The 16,794-nt window shown below is 44.7% G+C and overlaps 1 protein-coding gene across 1 annotated transcript in view; it reads right to left on the bottom strand.

Annotated features, from left to right (window-relative positions):
- The window catches only part of ipo11 (importin 11), an 880,228-nt gene that overhangs the window by 411,484 nt on the left and 451,950 nt on the right, over positions 1-16,794 (bottom strand). Inside the window, exon 21 of the mRNA XM_085965921.1 lies at positions 11,861-11,937. Within this exon, the coding sequence (XP_085822047.1) occupies positions 11,861-11,937 (77 nt within the window). The remainder of the gene's footprint in view (positions 1-11,860; positions 11,938-16,794) is intronic.

The following is a 16,794-nucleotide window of genomic DNA, read 5'->3' on the forward strand; positions in this document are numbered from 1 at the left end:
AGAGTATAAATCAGGAAATTAGAGGCGCATGTAACAAGGGTAATACAGTAATCATGGGGGACTTTAATCTACATATAGACTGGGCAAACCAAATTTGCAGTAATAGTGTGGAGGAGAAATTCATGCAATGTATGCAAGATAGTTTTCTAGATCAGTATGTTGAGGAATCAAGTGGGGACAGGCTATTTTAGATATAGTATTGTGCAACGAGAATGGGTTAATGAATAATCTTGTAGTAAAGGGGCCTTTAGGGAAGAGTGACCATAATATGAAAGAATTTTATATTCAGTTTGAAAGTGACTTAGTTAAATCCGAAACTAGGATCTTAAATCTAAACAAAGCAAACTACATAGGTATGAGGGGTGAGTTGGCAAAAGTAGATTGGGTAACTACATTAAAAGGTATGACAGTGGACGAGCAGTGGCTAGCATTTAAAGAATACATAATTTACAACAAATATACATTTCTTTAAGCCACAAAAACCCAACAGGAAAAGTGGTCCAACCGTGGCTAACAAGAGAAGTTAAAGATAGTATTACATCAAATGAAGAGGCTTATAATGTTGCCAAAAAGAGTACTAAGCCTGAGGTTTGGGAGGATTTTAGAATTCAGCAAAAGAGGACCAAGAAATTGATAAAGAAAGGGAAAACAGAATGAGAGTAAACTAGCGAGAGACATAAAAACAGACTGTACAAGCTTCTATAGGTATGTAAAAAGGAAAAGATTATCGAAAGTAAATGTGGGTCCTTTACAGGCTGAGACAGGAGAAATTATAATGGGGAATAAGGAAATCGCAGAGAAATTAAACGAATACTTTGGGCTCGATTTTGTCATTGGGGCAGGCTGGGGGCGTGTCAGCCGCTTTTCGTGTTAGCCATCGACTCGAGTTTGATGTGGGAAAAATATGCAATTTTCACCTAATTGGGCAATTGATTTCCAGCGTGTGGGAACCCCTAGCCCACTTAGTCTTTCCATCCTGAAAGTCGCCTCCGATGACATCATCAGTGCTGGTGGATTTAAGGCCTGCAAGCAGCCTTGCTTCTTCTGCAGACTGCAAACCTTATGCCCTTTGCTGGGATAGATTCCTCCAGCCAATATGTCCAGCAGTAGGCCAAAGTCTGCACCAAGGTTCGATGACGCCGCCCTGCAAGCTCTGGTGGAGGGAGCAAGAGGAAATAAGGAGGTGCTCTTCCCTTCCTCAGGGAGGAAGAAGCCTCCCCAGCAGACGAAAGCTGTGTGGATGCAAGTGGCAGAGGAGGTCAATTCTTTGTCTATGTGCCGCAGAACCTGGCTGCAGTGCAAGAAGAGGTTTCATGCCCTTCTGCGCACTGGAAAAGTGACTTTCCCATCACCCTCAATCTGATCCCCACTGCCTCTCCTCACCAGCACTCAGCTTTGACAACCTCTTCCTCCACATCCCACTTGACACGGACATCCCTGCACCCTTACCCATTCTCTCTCTCTCTCTCTATGGTCACATTCACCTAACTATTCGACTATGCAGCCCTCACACTCCCTATTGCTGTGATGCTATGAAAACAACTTACAACACACAGGGAGGGCCCTTGGTCTTGCCACCTCACTCCACCTTTGTCTCCTTCTAACCATCAATGATATGGATTCTCTACACTCACTCCTTCATTCTCACTCAAACTCTACTTGTCTCCCTCATTGCAGGAAAAGAGAGCTCACAATAAGAGGGAAAGAGCCAGGACAGGAGGAGAGCCACCCTCAGTAGCCCAACTCACCCCCTGGGAGGAGAACATAAGAACATAAGAAATAGGAGGAGTAAGCCAATCGGCCCCTCGAGCCTGCTCCGCCATTCAATAAGATCATGGCTGATCTGATCCTAACCGCCAATCTACTATCACTGAACCATCTCCTGAATCTAACAGAATTAGACACACGAAATAGGAGCAGGATCAGGCTACACGGCCCCGGGCCCGCTCCGCTACCCACAGGGCCATGTCCGATCCGAACCTAGACTCATGTCCAAATTCCTGCCTGCTCCCCGTAACCCTTAATTCCCTTTACTTCTAGGAAACTGTCTATTTCTGTTTTAAATTTATGTAATGATGTAGCTTCTGCAGCTTTTTGGGGCAGCATATTCCATGGACCTACCACCCCCTGAGTGAAGTAGTTCCTCCTCATCTCAGTTTTGAAAGAGCAGCCCCTTATTCTAAGACTATGCCCCCTAGTTTTAGTTTCATCCATCATCGGGAACATCCTCCCCGCATCCACCCGATCCAACCTCTTCACAATCTTATATGTTTCAATAAGATCGCCTCTCATTCTTCTGAACTCCAATGAGTAGAGTCCCAATCTACTCAACCTCTCCTCATATGTCCATCCCCTCATCCCCGGGATTAACCGAGTGAACCTTCTTTGTACTGACTCGAGAGCAAGTATGTCTTTTCTTAAGTATGGACACCAAAACTGTACGCAGTAGTCCAGGTGCGGTCTCACCAATACCTTGTACAACTGAAGCAATACCTCCCTATTTTTATATTCTATCCCCCTAGCAATGAAAGCCAACATTCCATTGGCCTTCTTAATCACTTGCTGCACCCTGCATACTAACCTTTTGAGTTTCGTGCACCAGGACCCCCAGATCCCTTTGTACTTCAGTACTTTCCAGTTTCTTGCCATTAAGATAATAACTTGCTCTACGATTTTTCCTGCCAAAGTGCATAACCTCACACTTTCCAGTATTGTATTCCATCTGCCAAATCTCTGCCCACTTACTTAGCCTGTCTATGTCCCCTTGCAGGTTTTTTATGTCCTCCTCACTCACTACTTTCCCTCCCATCTTAGTATCATCTGCAAACTTTGATATGTTACACTCGGTCCCCTCCTCCAAATCGTTAATATAGATTGTAAAGAGTTGGGGACCCAGCACTGACCCCTGCGGAACACCACTTGTTACTGATTGCCAGTCTGAGAATGAACCATTTATCCCAACTCTCTGCCTTCTGTTAGATAGCCAATCCTCTATCCATGCCAGAATATTACCCCCAATTCCGTGATTTTTTATCGCTCTGGTTTTTAATTTCCCCACTGCTACCTAAGTCTATGACCTTCTCTGTTGTCATTTTTATTATTTGCTCTCTAGGAACCTCCCCCCCACTAGTTAGTTTAAAGCCCTCTCTACAGCCCTAGTTATATGATCCGCCAGGACTCTAGTCCCAGCACTGGCCAAGTGAAGCCCGTCCCAACGGAACAGCTCCCTCCTGCCCCAGTACTGGTGCCAGTGTCCCAGGAAGCAAAACCCATTTCTCCCACACCAGTCTTTGAGCCACGCATTTAACTCTCTAATTTTATTTGTCCTAGCCAAATTCGCTCGTGGCTCAGGTAATACTCCAGAAATTATTACCCTTGAGGTTCTGTTTTTTAATTTGACCCCTAGCTGCTCATACTCCTTTAACAGAACTGGCTTCCTTGTCCTATCTATGTCGTTTGTACCAACATGGACCACGACAACTGGATCCACCCCCTCCCACTGCAAGTTTCTTTCCAGCCCAGAGGAGATGTCCTTAACCCTGGCACCGGGTAGGCAACACAGCCTTCGGGACTCTCGCTCTCGGCTGCAGAGAACTCTATCTATCCCCCTAATAATACTATCCCCTACCACTACAACATTTCTATTTACTGCCCCCTCTTGAATGGCCCCCCGTTCCCCGGTGCTGTGGCCAGGTTGCTCATCCTCCCTGCAGTCCCTGCTCCTGTCCCCACAGGGAGTAAGAACCTCAAACCTGTTGGACAAGAGCAAGGGCTGCGGCTCCTCCAGCTCTACCTCCTGGATCCCCATACCTGCCTCACTCGTAGTCACACCGTCCTGTCCCTGACCATGGGCTACATCTGAATTAATTAACTTCATAGGTGTGACCACCTCCTGATACACAGAGTCCAGGTACTTCTCCCCCTCCCTGATGTGTCGCAGTGTCTGAAGCTCAGACTCCAGCTCATCAACACGGAGCTGGAGTTCCTGTAGCAGCAGACACTTGTCACAGACGTAATCACCGTGAGCCTCAATGGGGTTCACCGGCTCCCACATCTCGCAACAGTAACACATCACCTGCTCCATTCTATGTAATTAATTAATTTTTTTGTTAGTTATGGACACCCTCTGCCTGATTTTAGATGCAAGTATCCCCTTTAATTAATTGGATTTAAATTAAATCAATCCCTCTAATTACACCAGTTAAATGGTTTACCAACAGTCACTCTGCACCAGAAAGGCCTTATCAACTACAACCCACAGAGTTAAAGTTTGAAAAGAGCACCTAACACCCCACTTACCCTAAGTCACACTTACCCAAACTCACAGCACTCTTTGATGACTCGCACTCAGTGCTTGCTTGCACTAGGACTGGTCTTTTTATACTGTTTGTTTGTTTACAGCCAAATGAGTCACCCCTGCAGATTGGTTAGAAAACTGGTTTCCACTGCCTGCTGTGCCAATTTACTCCTACTGCAGTGTAACCTTGTTTTACTCTTCTTAAACCAACAGAATCCCAAATATTTAACTTTTCCCCTTTACTTAAACTGCTTAAGTAATCTTATCAAGAATGATTTAAAGAGAAATAACAATTAAAGAACTCTCACACTTACCCAAACTCACAGCACTCTTTGATGACAGGCGGCCCTGGAGATCGTGGGAGTGGAGGAGGATGCGCAAGTGGGGGGATGGACAGACAGGTGCATCAGAGCAAGCTGGTGACAGAATAGTTTATCATCTCTCTCATTGACATTGCATGAGTCACTGATAATGATTCTGATGCTCTAACAGGTTGGCTTTTGATCATCTGCAATATTCAATGTGCATGTAACCTTGGCCTCAGATCTCTGACTCTTTCCTTTACTCCCCACAGGATCATCGAAAGCCCCCATCCCCACTATCCAGGAGGAACAGCCTGAGCCTCCAGACTCCTCAGGGGAGGCTGCAACCTCTGAGGGCGCAGCATCAGCAGAATTCAGCACACCCAACAGCAGCGCACACTCACACCTCGGTGGTACCTTCGTGAGATAGTGCAGTGTTGTCACCTGGTGTATCACAGCTCACAAGTGAGCATCAGCAGATGGTGGAGACAGGGACAGCAGTGGAGAGTCCTCGTCAGAGGGCGCAGGACTCTGCCAGCTCAGCTCAGCTGCATGTCGACCCTCTGCGTCCGAGTCCATCCAGAAGAAGAGCGGTGCTGGAACTCCAGGAAGAGGTGCAGGAGTCTCTGGCAGGTTTTGTCTCCAGGGTCGCTGCGAGTGTGGAGCGAATGGAGGAGTCCATCTCTAACATGAGCACAGCCTTTGTGGAGGCGTCGGCGCACGAACGCATCACCACGGAAAGGATGGCTACCATAGAGGAGAGGATGGCTACGGCCATGGAGGAGCTTAGTCGCCAGGGCCGTGAAAACATGGTCATTGTTCAGAATAGACTGACATCTCAAGGAGCGGTGGTCAGCTATTGAGCAAACAAACCAGACCTTCAGGCAAGTCCTCGGGAGTAGGACTTCCAGTACAGAAATGGGTCCTCATGGCCCCCCCTGAATTGCAGCAAGGTGCTGTCAAGCCACTTGCTAGCTCTGAAGTGGGGCTGACCCATGAGAGGGATGTTGGTGGCATACAACAAGGAAGTGGGGGCTCCTCTCCAAGCGGACACACGACCATGCCACTGCAGAGCCCTCGGTCAGAGCCCCACCAGAGTCCCCACCCAACGGAGATCAGCGTCTCAGCTCCCACACAGCCACAGGAGCAGCAGACCGTTGCCGAGCCCTCACAGGTTCGCAACCCCAAAGGACGCCCGCCAAAGGTGTAGAGACAGGAGCAGCAAGAAAGTAAGGGGCCTCCACATCTGCTTAAGCCACAGGGGAAGCACCACGTAGGAGCACGCGTAAGAGGAAGATAATGCACAAGTAGTCACAAGGGTAGTCACTTGGATGTAATGTGTTTATTTTTTTAAATGCCATCACTTGCTTATTGTCATAAAAAATTCTGATGGCAAACTGTTGCAGTTGTGGCGTGTGTCATTTCGCAAATGGGACTTCCACATGGAGGGCTTAGGGCAACTTGCAATTGTCAGTATGGTGGTCAGAGTGACAGGAATCCGCAGGTTCTTGGCCATTGTCGATGGTCTAAGAATGTGCGAGGCAAAAGTGTTTGATTGTGCAGGCTAAGCAAATCTGGCCAACATGAGTGCATCCCGGGCAGCAATGTGGTAGCGCGCTGGCGCCTTCTGGCCTGTGCAGCTTCAGGTGGGTGAGCAGCAGCTTGGAGCTCCTGCTGTTGCTCCTGCAGTTGGTGCTGCTGTTGTTCAGGGTTCTGCTGCTGCCGCAGCTGGTCTTCGTCCGAATCTGATGTCCAGGAGGAAAGGAAATAAATGGTTCCCATTCTTCTGGTATATACCTCAGTTGAGGAAGTGCTCAGTCAAGGTGGGGAGAGGGGTTTCCCAGGAGGTCACACTGGAGATGGGTGTCAGGCTCCAAACTTCCACAACAATGAGTAGGCCTGTTAAAGGTTCCCCCAGACCTGAGGCAACAAAGTTCTGCCACCTGCAAATGAAGATTGCTGAAAACTCCTTTTTAATGGTGGAGCTGCAGCTGTTAGTAAGCAATCCATTTGTGCTGCCGCCAGGTTTCACTGGCGTGTTTCAGAGGAGGCGTGCAGCACGTGGGAAAACTGTTAAAATCAGAAAGGCCTCTCAAAATGGGATTATAGAGGCACTGGTTGTTAAGGGCCTATCCCGCCTCTTGGAGGCGGGATGGAGACAGGGTCAGAAAACTCCCATGTGGGAAAATTGCTCGGAGGCGGGACGGAGGCAGGATTGGGCCCGCCCACCAGTTTTTGCGATTTTAACACCTCACACGCCTCCAATCCTGCCTCCTCGGGCCTGGCAAAATCGAGCCCTTTGTGTCTGTCTTCACGGAATAAGACGCAAAAAAAATAGTGGAGAACCAAGGGTCTAGCAAGAATGAGTAACTGAAAGAAATTAGTATTAGTAAAAAAAAGTGTACTGGAGAAATTAATGGGACTGAAAGCCGATAACCCTGGACCTGATGGCCTACATCCTAGGGTTTTGAAAGAACTGGCTATAAATAGTGGATGCATTGGCTGTCATCTTCCAAAATGCCATAGATTCTAGAAACGGTTCCCGTGGACTGGAAGGTGGCAAATGTAACTCCACTATTTAAGAAAAGGAGAGAGAAAATGGGGAACTACAGACCAGTTAGCCTGACATCAGTAGCAGGGAAAATGAGAATCTATTATTAAAGACGTGGTAACAGGGCACTTAGAAAATAATAATAGGATTGGGCAGAGTCAACACAGATTTATGAAAGGGAAATCCTGTTTGGCAAATCTGTTGTAACTAGCAGAATAGATATGGGGAAACCAGTGGACGTGATGTATTTGGATTTTCAGAAGGCATTCGATAAGGTGCCACACAAGCGGTTATTATACAAAATTAGGGCTCATGGGGTTCGGGGTAATATACTAATTGGTTTGGATTGGTGAGGATTGGTTAACGGGCAGAAAACAGAGTAGGAATAAACAGGTCATTTTCGGGTTGGCAGGCTGTAACTAGTGGGATACCGCAAGGATCAGTGCTTGGGCCTATTCACAATGTACATCAATGATTTGGATGAGGGGACCAAATGTAATGTATCCAAGTTTGCTGATGATACAAAGCTGGGTGGGAATGTAAGTTGTGAGGAGGATGCAAGGAGGCTTCAAGGAGATATAGACAGGCTACCTGAGTGGGCAAGAACATGACAAATGGAATATAATGTGGAGAAATGTGAAGTTATCCACTATGGTAGGAAAAATAGAAAAGCAGAATATTTTTTAAATGGTGAGAGATTGGGAAATGTTGGTGTTCAGAGGGACCTGGGTGTCCTTGTACACGAATCACTAAGTTAATAATAATAATGCAACTTTATTGTCATTGCACAAGTACATGAACAACAAAATGTGATCTTGCAAGCTCCCATGACTGGGAGAAGCAAAGCCGCTGCGTCGGTGCGCGCCGCCATTCCATTTCCACCATTCCTCCTGTCCGACAATCTTCAGCCCACCGCCCGGGCCTGCTCACCAGCCGCTCCTCCCGTGGCTCCTTCCGTGACCTTCTGCACCTGGTCTTCCCTGATGGTCACCCCTCCAAGTACTAACCAGGCCTGGCTCTGCTTAGCTTCCAAGCCTTGCCAGTGACCCTGTCCCTAGTCCCAGGAACATGGCTGGGTGGGAATGTAAGTTGTGAGGAACATGCAGGTACAGCAAGCAATTTGGAAAACAAATGGTATGTTGGCCTTTATTACAAGAGGATTTGAGTATAAGAGTAATGACATCTTACTGCAATTATATAGGGCTGTGGTGAGATCACACCTGGAGTATTGTGTATAGTTTTGGTCTCCTTACCCAAGGAAGGATATACTTGCCATAGAGGGAGTGCAACAAAGGTTCACCGGACTGGTTCCTGGGATGGGGTGTTGTCCTACAAGGACAGATTGAGTAGACTAGGCTTATATTCTCTAGAGTATAGAAGAATGAGAGGTGATCTCGTTGAAACATACAAAATTCTTACAGGGCATGACAGGTTAGACGCAGGGAGGATGTTTCCTCTGGCTGGCGAGTCTAAAACCAGGGGTCACAGTCTCAGAATAAGGGGTCGGCCATTTAGGACTGAGATGAGGAGAAACTTCTTCACTCAGAGGGTGGTGAATCTTTAGAATTCTCTACCCCAGATGGCTGTGGAGGCTCAGATGTTGAGTATATTCAAGGCAGAGATCGCTAGATTTTTGAATATTAAGGGAATCAAGGGATATGGGGACAGTTCAGAAAAATGGAGATCAACCATGATCTTATTGAATGGCGGAGCAGGCTTGAAGGGCCAAATGGCCTACTCCTGCTCCTATTTCTTATGTTCTCATGACAAACATCCAGTATAAGCCCACTGATTCCCACAGCTACCAGGACTACACTTCCTCCCACCCCGCTTCCTGTAAAGACTCTATTTCATTCTCCTAGTTTCTCCGCCTCCGTCGCATCTGTTCTGATGATGCCACCTTCCATACCCGCGACCATGTCCTTTCCATTTCCCACACTTCTGCTCTCACCCCTGCTCTTCCCTCCCAGAACCATGATAGACATCCCCTTGTCCTCACCTTTCACCCCATCGGCTTCCAAATTCAATGGATCATCCTCCGCCATTTCCGCCATCTCCAGCGTGATCCCACCACCAAACGCATCATCCCTCCCCCTTTCAGCATTCTGAAGGGACCGCTCACTCCACGACACCCTGGTGCACTCCTCAAGCACCCCAATACCCCCTTTCCTTCCCACAGCACCTTCCCATGCAAGGGCAGGAGATGCAACACCTGCCCTTTTACCTCCTCCCTTCCCACTGTCCAGGGCCCCAAACACTCCTTCCAGATGAAACAGCGATTTACTTGTACTTCATGCAATTTAGTATACTGTATTCGCTGCTCACGATGCAGTCTCCTCTACATTGGGGAGACCCAACGCAGATTGGGTGACCGCTTTGCGGAACACCTCCGTTCACTCCGTAAGCGTGACCCCGAGCTTCCAGTCGCCTGTCACCTTAATTCTCCACTCCACTCCGACCTCAGCTTCTTACACTGTTCCAACGAAGCTCAATGTAAGCTCAAGAACAGCACCTCATCTTTCGATTAGGCACTTTACAGCCTTCTGGACTCAACATTGAGTTTGACAATTTCAGACCATAACTTCTGCCCCTATTTTTTCCGCATGGCAGCTGTTGATGATTCTGCCATTCCCATTTGCACCTCATCTAGACTCATCTTCTGTTTCTTTACTTGTCCCATTCCCATCTCCTTTTGCTTTGTACCACCATACCTTTTGTCATTTAATCACTCCTGCCTTCCACCCTATCACAGACCTTCCCTTTTGTATTTTCCTCCCCTCCCACCTTTCCCTGCCCCTGCTTAAAATCAACATCTCTAACTTTTTCCAGTTCTGATGAAAGGTCACTGACCTGAAACATTAACTCTGTTTCTCGCTCCACAGATGCTGCCTGACTTGCTGAGTATTTCCAGCATTTTCTGTTTTTATTTTAGGTTCTCATTTCCTGGTTCCCTGTCTATGAGAATTCTGCAATGTGATTGGCTGCTTAGATAGCTTGTTGACTAAACAGCAGATCGCATTAGGGAATCCCCACTACACTGCACTGAAATCACTTACGCATCGAAAGAGACAGACTTCTCTCCATAGAGAGCGAGATCTCTCTGTGGGCAGCTTTCTTCAGGGCCAGCGGTGAATGGCTTTGCTTCGCCGCTCACATCAAATTCCAGGCCAATGTCTTTGTCATAATGGATGTTGCTACCAATATAAGTGAACCATTCATTGCAGTCAATGGGTGTTATTTCCAACTTGCAGACAAGCAGATATCAGAATTTGTTGATGGAAAAGCAATGCTTTCATTCCTGCTCCTTCTCCCAATGATAGCACAGTCACAAGATACACGAGGGAAGTTGTTTTGCCCCTCTCCTCATCTATCCGAAAAAGGTAATCTCCCCATTACAACATCTGACTGTTTTTTAAATGAGTAAAGTTTTTTCCTCCACTATCTTACTCAGAAATCCATTTCACATGCTAATAACCCTGTGTGAAGAATATGGTTATAAATCAGCAACTTAGTGTGGGGACTTCAGGCCCAAACATGAATCCTGCACATACATAGGTGTACAGGTGGATATTGGGGAATATACATACATAGAGGAATTGAACACACAGAAACACACTGGCCAAAGAGCAACAAATTTCGATCATACAAAAGTGCATAATCATAAAGGGTTAAACTAGCCATCACCTCATTGCATTCTTAAGTTGACAGGCTATTGCAGAAAACACCATTGACAATTACGAATACTGGATTCAATCCTTTCCTTTGTGCCAGTATTCATTTCCAAACTCAAGCTTATCAACTCAGACTAATTTCTCCCTTGGTGATTTAGTTTCCCCAGAAATTTATAAATCCTAAAATAAGGATATTGTTGAGCTGTGCGAACACAATCACGTTAATACAGACAATTAAAGAGCCATCTTTCCCTACTGCGAATAAGACAGTACATTACCAAACCAGAGTTGGCATAAATCAATGCACCAAATATGAGAAACTGATCAGGCCATATTGGTTAATTTTTTTTTTAAACCAGTTCCATTTTTATCTCCACCCTGTCTGCTGCATTGGGGAAAACATATCAAGACTGCACATTACTTTGAATTCAAATTTGAAAAGTGTGATCTTATCAAGATTTCACTGTATTAAGATAAAAATGCCAAGCTGTGGTATGCAGTGACATTCTATTACTGAAGAGCCAGAAATTCCACAAAGGAGATTAGCAGAGTAATAAAAATGGATCATTATTAAAGAAAAAGGCACTTCTCTGTAATGATTTTATCAATAAAGATGTGGGGTATTGCCAGCTTATCATTTACTTAATAAAGGTTTTAAAAAACAGGTGTATTTTTAATAATTCATCAAGCAAATGCACGGGATTGTAAATCACAACCTCAGTGCTAGGTAGAAATTGAAAAATAAAATAAAAATCAGGTTAATTTTCCCATAAAGGTCTATTTACAAATCATTTAAAAAAATAAGCATTTTAATCTTGCATATTCCCTCCCCCTCTAATTCCAACTGCGCAAGAGAAACCAACAGAGACAAACCTATATCCTAAGTCAAATTTTTGATAAAGCAAGAGACAGGAGAATCATTGATATTTTCAACTGCGGTCCATAAAATTATGCAGAAAACTGTCCAAAAACATTTCCTCATAAATTTGTGACTTTTAAAATGTAAGACTGTCAAGCTATAACACTAACCTATACTTACCAAGTAAAGCAGACATATTCTGAAAGACTCCAAGAAGCTCTGGAGTGATTGATGGGCTGTTTTCCAATGTCACTAACCTATAAGGTGGCAATAAAAAAGTAACTGAAAAGAGTTTCATTGACATTTAGCAGTTACAAAATAAACAAATGAACTGATAATGGGTCTAAAATACTGCAGTATCTCAATGGGCAATCTCGACACCAAACACCTGAGCACTGTCACTGATTAAGATGCTTAAGGCTGTAATTAGCAATTCAGACTACCAGTCTAATCACATAGCTCATTTGATAAGGGGATTAACATCTACAGATAATTAAAAAATCAAAAACACAGAATAATGCCACAAATAAGATCACAATTGTCAGTTCATTTTAATTTCATTAAGTAACAAATATGTCCTTCTCCCCACTTAAAATTTCTCGCATCTTGCTGGCAGTTGTGTCACTGGTCCAAAGAATGAATTATACTGCACATTGGTGATATATTGCTAGTACTATGCAGTAATTTTCCTCATGCCAGCTCAGAAATATACATTAACACTGATTATGCTGGGCGGTTTTCTGTTCTTCTGGCCTTAGCAAGTATCACTTCTCTTTGAAACTGACACAATAATTGAATTTAAATGCACATATATGGAGCTCAAACACCTCCCTCCACCTGCCCCTGCAAATGGTAGTGTAATCAGGCAATATAGTTGGATGTTTCTCATTCACAATGTTGCACAAATGGTGCTTGAATGTACTGGCATGATCAATTTAAAATACACTAAACTTTTTTTTAAATATAAAGATTTTACAGCAGGCAACAATACCCCAATATTAGAATTTTCAACTTTGGTTCAATATATTCCTGGAGATTTGGTCACATAATGGTTGATCATGTGACCACCTTCAAGACCACACCATTGAAGATAAAAGTTTAATTAAATTTTTGTGAACTCAAAGCAGAGCTGATCAGTGTAAATATGCAAACAAACTGAGCGAGACAGACCAGTAAGGCCATAAGTTTGATTGCCGTTCTGTGCGGAGTTAGCTCATCTCAGCCATGGTGGTGATAGGAGCGCTACAATTAGTCTCACCCAATGTTCCCTTTAATGTTTTGGAGGGTGAGCAGCCCCTGCTGCACGGCCCATTCAAAATACTGCACATGCAGTTTTTCTTATTTAAAAGCCAATGAGCCGGCTGCGCAGCTTAAAGGGAACATTGGCCTCAACTCCCTTGGGTTAGGGAGAAGAAAAGTCAGCCAGGATTCCCATTCCTGATTGCCAGCTATGTCTTTAAAAATTGAGGCCTAAGGTAAGCTGCTATGCTTGTCACAAGTTTGTAACAACTTTTGATTAAGTAGGGGTAACACTACTTCTCTCTCCCTTTCTTCTTTTATGTCCCACCTTCTCTGCTGCATCCTCACCTCGAATCATCATCAGAGTGAAGAGCAATACGCAGACATACCATTTAGGGTTTGCACAATATCAAGATTGAATCATCATTCAACTTTAATTATCGATCTAATCGTCACTTCAGTACTACCTATGGGCAGAAATTAACGATTGAAAATAGATTATTTTCTTTTTAGAAGCTAGAACCTACAATATTGAATTAGGAAATTTGTATAATTTGTTACAATATTACATTACTCCCTAAGTTCTCACTCATGTAAAAAACCAAATTAGTTCATCCCAAAAAGAAAATACAATGTGTGTTCGATTTCACTATGGAGATGCCATGTTAACATCTGAAATGCTCAATATTCATACACCCTGCAGGGAACCGCATTACAGAAGGTCCAGAAAGGAAGAGATCTGGGCATTCTAGCGCATACTTCTCTAAACATACGTGAGCAATGCCGTGAAGCAATAGCTGGAGCAAATAGGGTGTTGGGGTGCATTCATAGGACAATTGAGTACAAGACCAGGCATACTAAATAACAACAGAAAATGCTGGAAAAACTCAGGTGGTCAGGCAACATCCGTGGAGAGAAATTGGAGTTGACGTTTCGGGTTGGACCCTTCTTCAAAACTGGAAAGAAACTAGATCGGAGGCAGGGCTGCGATCGGACAAAAGAATAAAAGAAACAAAAGAAGTAAAAGAGATTAGAAGCTAGACGAGATGGTAATAGGCTGGGATTAGGTGTAAAGTGTACTGGCAGGGCAAAAGATAGCTGCCAGGTGTGAGAGAGAAACAAAAGGCTCTCACACCTGGCAGCTATCTTTTGCCCTGCCAGTACACTTTACACCTAATCCCAGCCTATTACCATCTCGTTTAGCTTCTAATCTCTTTTACTTCTTTTGTTTCTTTTATTCTTTTGTCCGATCGCAGCCCTGCCTCCGATCTAGTTTCTTTTCTTTCCAGTTTTGAAGAAGGGTCCAACCCGAAACGTCAACTCAAATTTCTCTCCACGGATGTTGCCTGACCACCTGAGTTTTTCCAGCATTTTCTGTTGTTATTTCGGATTTCCAACATCTGCAGTATTTTGCTATTGTACCAGGCATACTATTTTGTCCTTGTACAAGACATCACTTGGAATACTGTGACTAGTTTTAGTCTCCTCACATGGTGGGGGATATTGAGGCTTTAGAAAGGCTACAGAGAAGAGCCACTAGGCTAATTCCCAGTGTAAAGCATCTTAGTTATCAAGAGAGGCTAAAAGAGCTGGGACTACACTTTAGAGAAGCGTAGACTTCGGAGTGATCTGACTGAGGTGTATAAGATGATGAAGTGAATAGATTGTGTTCCAGTTGGCAGTTTGTTCCAATAAAACAGGTTAGGGAGGATCAGGGGTCACAATTTTAAGTTGTGTAAGGCCAAATCTAGGCGAGATGTCAGGAGTTTGTTCTTTTCCCAGAGAATAATGGACCTCTGAAACAGGCTGCCGTCTCCTGCAGTGGTCACCGACTCGCTGAATTCCTACAAGCGAGAGCTGAACCTGTTTCTGGTTGAGACTGCTATCACCTCTTACAAAGGTAGGTACTTCAGGGCCAGAATGATCACCTGGACTAGTTTGGATCACCTAGCTGAGTCAGGGAGGAATTTCCCAGATTTTTCCACATCAAATAGGTCTGGGTTTTTATGTTTTTTCACCTCTCCGAGGAGATCACATGGTTTCGGGTGGGATGGGGAGTGTATGTGTTGTGATACACATGGTACCGCAATTGTGTGGGAGAGGCTGGATGGACCAGAGGATCTTTACCTGTCCATCATTGACCCTATGTTTGTAAGTTGCATTGTAACACATCCGGCTATTCCCCATCGCTTACAGAAGTGGTATAAACCCAATGAAGGTCTAAATGCAGCTTTATAACGCATCCTGCTGCATCTAATTTTTTTTAAATTATTTGTTCATAGGATCTGGGCGTCGCTGCCAAGGCCAGCATTTATTGCCCATCCCTAATTGATCTCGAGATCGTGGTGGTGAGTTGCCTTCTTAAACCGCTGCAGTCCATGTGGTGAAGGTACTCCCACAGTGCTGTTAGGGGGGGGAGTTCCAGGATTTTGACCCATGAAGGAACGGCGATACACTTCCAAGTCAGGATGGTGTGTGACTTGGAGGGTAACTTGGAGGTGGTGGTCTTCCCATGCGCCTGCTGCCCTTGTCCTTCTAGTTGGTAGAGGTCGCGGGTTTGGGAGGTGCTGCCGAAGAGGCCTTGGCGAGTTGCTACAGTGCATCCCGTAGATGGTACATACTGCAGCCACGGTACGCCGGTGGTGGAGGGAGTGAATGTTTAAGGTGGTGGATGGGGTGACAATCAAGCAGGCTGCTTTGTCCTGGATTGTGTCGAGCTTCTTGAGTGTTGTTGGAGCTGCACTCATCCAGGCAAGTGGAGAATATTCCATTACACTCCTTACTTGTGACTTGTAGATGGTGGAAAGGCTTTGGGGAGTCAGGAGGTGAGACACTCGCCGCAGAATACTATATAAACGTACAAATTATACACAAGATACAACATTAAAAAATTCTGAAGAGCCTTCTATTTTCCAGCAACTCTTGTTTCAGCAGTTTACTCAAAGCCCTAAGTGCTTCCATAATGAGCTTGAAATGTTTACATAGAAACATGATGGGGGAAAAGGAAGGAAATATTAGCATTAAAAACCTGCAGGGGTCTAGGTAGTTGGATTGATTCATTTGAATCTAAATAGCCAAAATGTCTCGGAAATTTATAACCCGGCAGCTGCGCCTAGCGCCTGGCTGGGTCTCTTGGAGACCCAATGAAGCTGAACCCTGGATCCCATGGGCTTTTACTTTTCTGACCAATCTGCCATCTGGGACCTTGTCAAAAGCCTTGCTAAAATCCATGTAGACTACATCAAATCCGCTACCCTCATCGACCCTACTCAAATAAATCACCTGTTTTACTTTTGTTTATGAACTCATTTAGTGCCTGTTTTAGATGACCTTTTCAAATGTTTGAATTTAGAGGCGAGAGTGCTATCACTCTCGCCGACTCAGAAGGTTGATAGGTTAAGTGTCACTTCGAGAATCGAACATAATCTAGGCTGATACTTCAATGCAGCACTGAGGGAGTGCTACATTTTCAGAAGTGCTGTTAAACAAAGCCCCTGTTTGCCTTTTCAGTTGGCCATAGAAAATGCCATGGGGCTATTTGAAGAGCAGGTTCTCCCACTGTCCTGGCAAACATTTTCTCCCTCACCACCAGAATCAGATTGACTGGTCTTTCACCTCATTTGCTGTTTGTAAGGCCTTGCTGTGCACAAACTAGCTGCTACCTTTACTGCCTAACAACAGTGATTACATTTCAAAGGTAATTAGTTGGTTCCGAAACACTTTGGTATGTCCTGAGAATATGATAGGTACCACATAAATCCAAGTTTAGTTTGTTCATTCTAATTTTAGCCTTTCCTAACAAGTGCCTTATTCATAGTCTACTCCAAAGAAAGTATCTTGACAAAATTCTTTTATACAAACCCCAATAAGGCAGA

This window comes from Somniosus microcephalus, chromosome 2 (assembly GCF_052327205.1).
Source record: "Somniosus microcephalus isolate GS21.2 chromosome 2, FLI_Smic_1.0, whole genome shotgun sequence".
Lineage (NCBI taxonomy): Eukaryota > Metazoa > Chordata > Chondrichthyes > Squaliformes > Somniosidae > Somniosus > Somniosus microcephalus.